Source organism: Musca domestica, unplaced genomic scaffold (genome assembly GCF_030504385.1).
Source record: "Musca domestica strain aabys unplaced genomic scaffold, Musca_domestica.polishedcontigs.V.1.1 286, whole genome shotgun sequence".
NCBI classification, from domain to species: domain Eukaryota; kingdom Metazoa; phylum Arthropoda; class Insecta; order Diptera; family Muscidae; genus Musca; species Musca domestica.
This window is the reverse complement of record NW_026712295.1, coordinates 207,938-218,955: the sequence shown is the minus strand read 5'-3', so window position 1 is coordinate 218,955 and position 11,018 is coordinate 207,938. Positions and strand designations below refer to the sequence as shown.

At 36.1% G+C, this 11,018-nt stretch overlaps 2 protein-coding genes across 2 annotated transcripts; one reads left to right on the top strand and one right to left on the bottom strand.

The window, feature by feature from the left end:
* Positions 1-267: 267 nt before the first annotated feature.
* Positions 268-1,949, bottom strand: LOC131803297 (zinc finger protein 470-like). The gene has a single exon (XM_059124385.1). It carries the CDS (start codon positions 1,846-1,848, stop codon positions 376-378), a length of 1,473 nt encoding a protein of 490 aa, XP_058980368.1. The 5' UTR covers positions 1,849-1,949; the 3' UTR covers positions 268-375.
* A 2,000-nt stretch (positions 1,950-3,949) lies between these two features.
* LOC101899675 (zinc finger protein 845) lies at positions 3,950-10,733 on the top strand. The gene is made up of 9 exons (XM_020035535.2): positions 3,950-4,434; positions 4,494-4,604; positions 4,659-5,009; positions 5,080-5,157; positions 5,225-6,070; positions 6,673-6,725; positions 8,731-9,933; positions 9,995-10,328; positions 10,377-10,733. Exons 1-9 carry the CDS (start codon positions 4,028-4,030, stop codon positions 10,657-10,659), a joined length of 3,666 nt encoding a protein of 1,221 aa, XP_019891094.1. The 5' UTR covers positions 3,950-4,027; the 3' UTR covers positions 10,660-10,733.
* Positions 10,734-11,018: the final 285 nt, after the last annotated feature.

Below are 11,018 nucleotides of genomic sequence, written 5' to 3'. Positions count from 1 at the left end.
CTCTTCTGCTAGTTTTACTACTACAAAAGTACTGGAACACAACTTTTGTTGTAAAAAATAAGTAGATTTGTATGTTTTCTTATATGACACAAATCGAAGGTTGTTATATATTTTCAACAATTTTCATTTAAAATGTTCAATTTCAAAATTGACTTGACAGATCATTATCCCAGCACCTATGTCGATGTCGACTAAATGTATTCTTCTACCCTGCTATTATGCATAAAATACATGTAAACATCACCTTAGAAAAAGAAAACATCCGCAATAATTCAATGTAAATTTATTTATTCTAGATAATAAAAAAAATTTGTTAATTCTTTCAACACTACATTACTTATTTCGAATTTCTAGTTTTAGTTTCAATTTCCCTACTTAAGCATTATCCATTGCCTCGATTTCGTATAGTAACTGTTGTTCTGCCTTAACCTTCTCATGTTCGTCCACTCCAATGCCAGCTCCCAGGCGCTGTAAATCTCCATCACCTGTGACAATTTCATTTTGCATGTCATGGGTCAACTCTTCGACAACGACTTCTTGTTGTTCCAAATGTTCCTGTTTAAATTGGGTTAACTGGTTATGTGTTTGCTGGTGTGGATGATGAGGATGATACAATGACTGTTGGCTTTCATCACACTCATAGTGTTCATCAGCTACTTGTGACAACTGGTGTTGTTGTTGCTGCTGCTGTTGCAATAACTCCTGTTCGGCCTGTTGCTGTTCGTCGGTTTTATCTTGAAACAATTGTCTGCCCAATTTTTTGCGACACTGCAATGACCTTCGATGGGCATCAAAGAAATCTATGTGATTGAATTCCAGGCCACATATGCGACACTCAAATTTACTTTGGTTTAGATGCATTTCTTTGCGATGCTGGGCCAATTTGTGGGTATCCTTGAAACGCATATCACAGAACGGACAGTCCAACAAACGTCGATCACCATAGTGGACATTTCGTACATGTTCATTCATGGAGAATTTTCTTAAGAACTTCTTGCCACAATGTTCACATTCATAGTTACGCTGTTGTTCGTGCACCAGCCGGCGGTGGTGTCTCAGCGAGGTATTTTGGGCAAAGGTCTTGCCACAATGTTCACAAATGTGTTCTTTGGCCAGATGACGTCTCTGTTCATGTACCTTTAAGTCCTGCTTGGTGCAATAGTACATTTTACATGGCACGCAAACATAGGGTCGTATACCCACATGCCGTCTCGAGTGACCAGCCGCATAGGCCCTTGTCACAAAATCATCTTCACAGTAAATGCATTTAAATCTTTTCGTTCCGGGTTTCAGGTGGGTCTTCAAGTGGGCATCTAATTTTGATTTGTGCATGATGTCAGGGCACACACCACACTCAACGGGTAACTTGTCAGCCTCCTTGTCATCTGACACCACAGAGAATTCCACAATCGGTGCACCATCTTCCTCATCGTAGTCCACAATCTCGGCACAAATACCATCAAATAGTAAGAATTTCTTTGGCACTTTGGGTACATTCAAACGCTTTCGCTTCTTCTCCAACTCCGACCATGGCAAATACGTTTGGGCAGGTGTTTTAGTTTCAACTTCGACAACTTCTTCATGCTGATACGTTTCCAACTGAACACCAGCGTCCGGATCATGGTCGTCCATTTCATCGTGTACCTCTTCGACAAACATCATTTGACCATCTTCACCAATCATGACGGTGTCTCCATGATCTTCAACAATTTCATGTCCCTCACCATCGCCCAGCACAATGATTTGCGATGAATCATCTTCCAAATCCTCGCCATCGGCCAACACAACATAGCCATTGTCAATGGTGATGTACTCGTCTTCAACGATGGATTCAGTTTCATCACTCATTTCGTGGATATTCAAAAAAAATCACAAAAATCACCGATGTTTTTTCGGTAGCCGAAGGAAAAAATTACCAACGCTGTTGACGAAGTGAACGTTTGCAAGGGATATGTTCACTGAACTGAACTAAAGGAACCTGGGCAGTTCTTTTATTTATTTTGTTCCTTAATATCATTAAAATGTTTGGTGTTTCTTTTAGTATGAATACAAGGAAGGCAAGTATTAAATATTATAAAAATCTAATATTTATTATTTTTCTGAGACACATTTGGTAACATTTATTCCCCTTAAAATGGAATTTTTTGGAAAAAATGAAAATTTTCACAATTATCAGAAATTATAATTTAATGTTCGAAAATGTCAACTGATTTTATTTTTTTTCCATAATTTGGTAATAGTTAATCAATATAAATGGGAATTCCCAAGACATTTTATTTTGAGAATGGGAGAATGATTTATTTAGACTAATATCCATGGCAGAAGAATACAGGTATATGCATCAACGCTTGGGAACATTGATATGTCAAAAAAATTTAAATGTTTTTTCAAATATAAGTAGTTTTTTATATATTTTCTTATACTACGTCATTTGGAGGCTATAATAATTCGGATTTTTTAACAATTTTTACAAATTTAAATAATTTTTCATTCAACATTTTCAATTCGAAAATTGGTTTGACAGTTCATTGTCCTAGCAGCTGTGTCCTGTGTACCATGGTAATATATTTGTTTGTTTTCTGCATCCATATTCTTTTCTGGTATATACGTGAAAGGCAAGTTAAAATGAAAACAAAAAAAATAAGGTGCAAGTAAATTTGCCTACTCTAAATCGGGTTTTTTTCATTCCATTTATTTATATGTTTAGTAGGTTTAAATTGTCAATTTAAAGTACGTTTACATGGAAAACTTTAAAATGAATTTGCCTATGAAAAGCATACGAAAAATTTATTGTCGGCAGGTGATAACAACGAATTAGTGAAAACTCTTGCAAATGTTGACTCAGTAAAATGATTAAATATTGCGTTCCCAAAAAAATTAGATAAAGGGGTAATAATTTAATTTAAGTTGTAATAAAGTACAACTCTGACACACAACAAATTCCAAGGTTATACAGAAATTACGCACATAGAAATATAGCAATTAATTAATTTTCTCATGGGAATTATGTAACTCTTTTACTCGTACAAAGATTTGAACGGCTTTCGTTTGCTAAATTTAAAAAAGGGCCACTTCAACGAAGCCCTGGAAACATTGATTTTCGAAATGCTTTTTTTCGAAATTTTTTTCGAAAATTTTTATAATTTTTCTTATACGACGCCAATCGGAGTTTGTAATGATATGAAGTTTTCAACAATTTTTACAAATTTCAATAATTTTTCCATGGTAGAATCAAAGAGGTAAAGTCATGCAATCATATGTTCACAATTTTTTCAAAAATTATTCATTTGACAACATTTTTTGTCAAAATTTGTAATTTTAAATCCATTGTACATACACAAATCAGAGATGGGAACCTGTTTTTATGTAGTGAAATGTGACAAGGTAAATTACAGAAAATGCGGAGATGGGTATGCTTATTTGAAATGACTTTACCTTCTTAATTTTACCATGAATTTTTCATTAAAAATGTTCAATTTCAAAATTGGTTTGACAATTCCAACAGCTGTGTTGATGTGACTACCTGTATTCTTCTACCATGAACCAAGCGTAGAATAAATCAAATCAAAGGTGAAAATACCTAAAACCATAGTACAATAAGGAGGAAGAACAGCTTCTTAAAACTACAGAAATACAGCCCTGAGGCTATACCCGCTTCTGTCAGATTCATTTAAAATTACATGCAACAAGTTGTTTAAATTTTTCATATTTCTCCTCATTTTTAAAATAAATTAAATAGCGCGAGAAATGAATGAAATTCCTGGAGTTTTAGGTTAACTTAGTTCGATTTTGGCCCTACAATCCTTTGTTCTTTTCCGTAGAAGCCAGCCGATGACTTAAGCTAGTCAAAAAAAAACGTTTTATGATTCTCATCTTAACAACGCAGATGTAAATGTAGCCTTAGCTGGAATTAACCAATGTCGATTTTCACATCCCTATGATATTGTCAGAAGTCATCTTACATATCCCTACTCTTCTGCAGGCACAAAACATCCAAACACCAGAGGAACACTGCGTCGGAAACCCAATGTCTTCGATACCAGCAATATGTCGAACCTGTCTCGATCCAGAGGGTCGATATTTCCAAATTTCCGATTATGTGGATGAGAGCTTGAGTATCATCGAAATTCTAGATGTAATTGTGCCCCAAATTCGTATCATGGAAGAAAAGCATTCTGAATTTGCGCCACTTATATGCGAGGAATGTTTGGAAAAGTTGTTGCAGTCTTACAGATTTCAACAGCTGTGTATTGATGCTGACAACCAATTAAGGAAACTGTTTGAAGAGGATGCAGAGAGCCAGGAAATGCAGATGGACACCAAAACGCCAATAGAATTTTTGGTAGATGAAAAGAACGATGTTAAAGTGGAAATTGAATATGTAATTGAAAGTAGCGAAGTTAAGGACATAGTTAATCCAAATGTGGAGACCTGGTAAGTAGGAGTACTTAAATTATTTCATACTCAATCAAAATGAAATAATTTTTCTTTAGTATAGAGTTGGCAAATGGCTCCAATGAAGATGAAACAGAAGAGGAACATATTGAAGTCGTTGAAAATACTGAGGAAATAATTGACATCTTGGAATCAAATACACCTCCAATGTAAGTTCCAAACGATTCCATAGGCAGAAGAAAACACATTTTTTTTATTTTTAGCTCCGACACACAACATTTCTGCAGGAACTGTGATAAGAAATTTGAAAGTTTATCCTGTTTCAAAGCCCATTGTTGCTCGAAACCCGTAGTCCGTTCAGTTTTCAATTGTGAAATGTGTCATATCACTTTTCCAAATGACAAAACCTACAAAGCCCACATACTTGAGCACGAGGAAGAGGAAAACAATAACATCAATGTTGATAATAATGAAAATGTCCTGGGAGAAGATGAAGTAGAAGTTGACATAGACCAAATGATAACCAAAGAAGCAGAAGAGGAGCACTTAAAGGAGGACACAGCTGAAGAGGAGGTTGGAACAGAGACAATCATAGATAATTGGTCTGATCTTAAGTGAGTAGAATTTAAATAGCCTCCAAACTGATTTTTTTTCTAAAAAATGTCTATTTTTCTTCCGTTACAGTGACAATAGTGATGAGTATACGATCACAAACGAGCAAAACTCTTCCGCAGGAGACTGTGAAGAAGCCTTGATAGAAAAGTAACTAAAAATGAATTTTTAATTTTATACAATAGCAACATAATGTCTCCATCCCTTCATTTAACAGGGCAAGTGATAAAAATCGCCGTAATTGTCGCTATCCATGTGAGGTGTGTGGAAAGATTTATGATCGTATATCGCGTCTACAACGCCACAGCCGAGTCCATTCGCTGCATAAAAAGTATGAATGTGAAATATGTAAGGCACGCTTCTCCACTGCCAGTTACCTGAAAATCCATCAAGATAAACATTTACAACAGGACCACGCTAACGAAACACCTCCGCCCGGTGGCTACAAATGTCCCGATTGTCCAAGACGATTTGAAAAATTAACTGCCTTATCCGGACATCGACGTTCACATTCCGATAAACAGCAGATAACCAAGAAATTACTCTGCAACTACTGTCAACGTAAGTTTCTGTCAGAGAAAACCCTAACGGAGCACATACGTAACAAACATCCCGATGAGAAATACATGTGTGATCAATGTGATCGCACATTTGTCCTGCACTCGAAACTCATAGAGCATCTTAGCGTACATCGTGAACTTATTTGTGATATTTGCCAAAAGGAGTTTGCCTTCGAGAGTCTGCTAAAAGAACACATGCGCACTCACAGTGGAGAATGTCCATTTTTGTGTCCACAGTGCGGCAAGACATTTAAATGTGGTGGTAATTTACGTCAGCACATAGAACGCCACTCGACCGTTAAGAGACATGCCTGCCCCAGTTGTTCAAGACGTTTCAAATGTCGCACCGATTTGAAGAAACACATGTCCACACATCAGGGGGTGAAGAATTATGTCTGTGATATCTGTGGTATTCGCTTTACCCGAGCATTTAGTATGGAACAACACAAACGTTTGCATATGACGAGTAAGTTGACTCATTCGTGCGATCTGTGTAATATGTCGTAAGTTTTGCTAATTTTGTAAATATGTAATATTTAATAAACAATAATTTTCAATTTGTTTACAGATTTAATACCGAGACAAATTTGAAGCGACATGTGCAACAAGTACATCCTAATGAAAATGGGAATTAGCATGGAAAATTGCAAATGAAGTAAATAGTTAAACAAATATATTTTGTGAATATAAAAGTAAGATTTCGCTGTAGACTATAATTTTGCATATAAGTTTATTTTTGTAATTTGTAAAAGGATATTCAAGTAGTGCATCTTAAATTCCTCCGTTCTTTTACATTAAAAGCCAGCCAGTTAAGACCTTGTTTTTAGTTTCACTTCTTTATTGCTTTAATAAGTTTCCAAAAAATATACAGTTTTCGCTATAATCTTGTAATTCATGAACACCTCTGGTGTAAACGTGTCAACTTCCTTTTAAGTAGCTATTTTCCGTCATAAATTGGTTATGGCAACTCTGTTACAGAGCAAACAGGTGTTTTCATATGATTCTTCTTCTTTCTGCTCAATGTCAATTATCGATCTAACGAACCCTATGTTGCCGGCCATTCCATTTTGATTTCATATTTTTATTAAGATGGCTTTTTTTTCAGAGCTGCCATATCGCAGAGTCTTTTATTCTTTATGTCTTTTCTCGATAGCGTTGGTTGGTGAATGTTTAAATATCAAATATTTTATGTACACTGGTGGCCAAAACTAAAGCAACTGAAATTACAAGGAGAATGAATGCCCTGTAACTTTTTCAAAAATAAAGAAAATGAGAAAGTTTTTCTTGTTTTAAATTAGGTACTTTATTCACTTTTTAAAAACCTAAAACATAAAACCAAAATTCATTTTTATATAAAAAATAATGTTTGGTAAAGTCAATTAACCCGATTTTGGCTTGGACAAAACAAAAGCAACTCTGTTGTACATTCATATAACCGCTGCAATTTCAGTTGTTTTTACTGTGATATTTATCGCTTTTTGCTTCCTGCGACAATTTCGCTTGTCATAAATCCTTTTTGAGAAGTTTTTTACAACAGTATGTGTTTTCTTTTCGTTTTTTAAGTACTGCCCAAAAAAATTTTAAAAATGTCTAAAAGTAAATACAGTACCTGAATAAAACAGCAAATTATCAGTGACTATCAAAAGAACATATTACAGAAAATGATTTCCGAGAAATATTTCATAAATATTTATGTCATTTCATAATTATTTCTGTATACTAAGTCGGTTTTTTGAAACTGGATCAGTAGTAACAGTCTATAACGGATGAAGGCCGTGAAAAACTTCAGTCCGTACTGATCCACAAATTGTGAGAGAAATAAAAAACAGCTATTTAAGAGTTCAACTGGATTGGTGAGAGAGCAATCATTGGATATAAGCTCGAGATCAGTGCGTAGACGAGTAGTGGCAGCTGGTCTGCATGCCCGTAAGACATCAAAAAACCATTTATATCTGAAAAAATCAAAAAGGCTTTCGGAAACAATAATATTAAGTGGAATCAAGCTCAATGGAAAAAACATTATTTCTGGGATGAGTCTACGTTTAATATTAACGGCTCAGACGTGAAAAAATTTACGGTGAGAAGACCAAAAATTAAAGACTCAAGCCGCAGTGTTGCAAAGGTACAGTGAAGCATGAGGGAGGGTCAAAAATGGCGTGGCGCTGTTTTTCGTTCTATGGACTTGGGCCTATCCATAAAATAAAGGAAGTTGTAGATCGGTTTGTTTACAAAGATGTGTTGGACATCACGTTGTTCCCTTACGCTGAGTAAAATATTCGGCTGATTTGGGTATTTCAGCATGACAATGATCCCAAACATGTATCAAAACTTGTCAAATATTGGTTGCGGGAGTCAAAAATTCATGTTTTGTTAAGGCCGGCACAATCACCTGACCTAAACTCCTTAGAAAACCTTTGGAGTATCGTAGATAGGAAGATCAAGAGAGATTCGGAAATAAATAAGCACAACATTTTCTAAAGAATTCGGGTTGCCTGGGAAAGCACACCCAAGGATCAAATTGAGCGTGTTATAGATTTAATGCCTCGTAGGTGTGCAGCTGCTGCCAAAAATAATGTTTAAGCTATCAACTACTAGCCAAAATTTAATTATTTTAAAATAAAAAATAAAAGTTGCTTTAGTTTTGACCAAGCAAAAATTGGGTCATTTTAATTTTCCACATATTATTTTTCGTTCAAAATTATTTTTGTATTTTTATTTTTAGTTTCTTAAAAGTGAATTGAACCCCTCATTTAAAACTTAAAAAATAATTACGATTTGTTTATTTTTGTAAAAGTTACAGGACATTTATTGTCTTTGCGATTTAAGTTGCTTTAGTTTTGGCCACCAGTGTATATGTTTATATATGCATATATTTCATTGTCCCAGCATATGATATGTTGGTAGAGAATATTGAACTAACTTCTGGGTTCCAGTTAATGAATCTTCCAGCTGATTGCGTATACCCCATGTCTCATTCGTAAACTCTTCTATTTCTCTTTCGCTCAGCATTCGTAAACTCTGTCAATTTGTTTTCTGTTCATATTTAGCGGGTGATTTCTTTTGACATTCTTATTCGACTCGTTGGGAACGTTTTTCGGTTTGGGTGGAGATAGAGGAAATACGGACGCAGATTGCCCAAGTCCCACAAGTCCAACGCAGTAAGACTCCAGTCGTACCTTAGCCATGTCTACAATCCTATTGGGACGCATTTGTCGTACCTGCCTGTTGGAATCATCCACAATGCACAAATTACTCGACACCAGAGGCGACCAAACATTGCCCATTGAACAAATGCTGCAGCAAACTGTTCCAAACTTCGATTTGCCTCTGGATGATGTGGACATATGCCTGCCTGTAGAGATATGTGAAGACTGTTTGGAAAAACTAACAATAGCCTATGGCTTTCAGCAAATGTGTTTTGATAGCAATGAGAAATTGAGAAGTCTCATACATCAACAGAATGATGGGGAGGTGGAAGATGTTGTAATGGTGTCACATGTTGATAACGAATGTGACAAGGAAGATCATTTGAGCTTTGCTGGGCCAGGGGCACTTAAATTGGAACCCGGGGAAGAGTTTATACAAAAAGCCTTGGAACCTTGTGTTGAAACACAATTAGACGGCGACAAAGAGGAGGTGGTAGAAATACACAATTTGGATCAAATGAATGGTTCCGAAAATGGTGAGATTAAATTGGAGATAGAGGATTTTGAATGTGGAACAAGTGATTTTGGAGATTTTCACAATGCTGCTGAGGAGGATGATGACGAATACTGGCCAGCACACAATGAGGCAGAAGATACTGACAATAGCGCGAATGAGAAACACAAGGAAACCCCGGAAAATCCCAAGACCCGAAAATATAAAAAACGTTCGACATCAAATGATGCTAGTGATAAAATGTGTCCGCACTGCAACAAGGTTTTCAAAAAAAGGAATTTACTAAAGCGACACATTACTGTGCATAATGAAGAGTATGAATTTGTGTGCGATGCTTGTCAGTATCGCTTTCCAAGCGAAAAGTTACTTAAAGTTCATATATCGTATAAACACAATCGAGGTGTAACCTTAAGCGTGTCCGGTGGACCTTATCCTTGTCCGGATTGTTCGATGGTGTTCCAACAAACTCGTGCATTGGCTGCCCATCGAGTGGTACATGCGGAGAGGGATTTCAAGTGTCAGGTGTGTGATGTTATTTTGAAAACAATGTCGGCAGTGACACGCCACATGAACCACAAACATCCCGGCGTTCTGCCATACAAGTGTGAAATGTGTGATCAAGGCTTTCCCGTTGAATCTCACTACAAGGATCACATAAATTTACACAAAGGATTTAAGAAACACAAATGTGAACAATGTGATAAGAGTAAGTAACGTCAGCCTATAGCTTCTTAAAATTGTTAATATTTGTTTTCTGTCCCTTTAAGGTTTTCCCAACAGCACTGCCTTAAAAGATCACGAAAGATCCCATACCGGCGAATGTCCTTATCTTTGTTCGCATTGCGGCAAATCCTTTAAAACCTCTAATATTTTACGGCAACATTTACAACGGCATGGTGAAAAGAACTTCCAATGTCCCGAATGTCCAATGCGTTTCTATGTCAAGGTCAATTTGCAAAAACACATGTGCACACATTCCAAGGAGAAACCATTTGTTTGTGATACCTGTGGTTCATCATTTACCCGGGCAGATTCGCTAAAGACCCACAGGTTTAAGCACACCGGCGAGAGGCCCTTCAAATGTGAAGAGTGTAATATGAGGTAAGGGAACAATGTTATTTAAATTGTCCAAACTAATGGCCCCCTTAGCTTTGTTTTTAAACGTCATTTGCTACGCCACAAAATCACCCACACCGGCGAAAAGAAATACATGTGTACCTATTGTGATCGAGCCTATGCAGCAAGTGGTGACTTGGTGAAACATTTGAGAACTCATTTGGGTGAGAAGACATATCTCTGCGATGAGTGTCCCCAGGCGTTTAAATATCATTTGGATTTGAGAGATCACAAGAATCAACATTACAAGGAGAAACATGGTATGGCGGCAATGCAAGTAGAGGAAACGGAACCCACGGAAATTGATCATAGTTAAAGAAAAAAATTGTATTTCTGAGAATATATTATTTTCTTATTTAAATAAATATAATTTGAGTTTTGCTTTATTAAGGAATATAAATATAATTTAGTTTTGTATAAGAACAATGTATAAATATATGTTATAGCAAACGCATAGTGCTCGGTGGAGGTTATTTAGCAGTTCGGGTCATATTTTTGCAAGAGAAATCAGGCATTTCATTCAATTTCGCGCTATAAAAACCATTTTAAAAATTAAGAAAAATATCAAATTAAAGAAAACAACAACAACAGGAAGCGGGCATAGCTTCAGGATGTATTTCTGTAGTTTTACAAAGCTGTTCCACCTCCTTACTGTACCATGGTTTTGACTAGTGT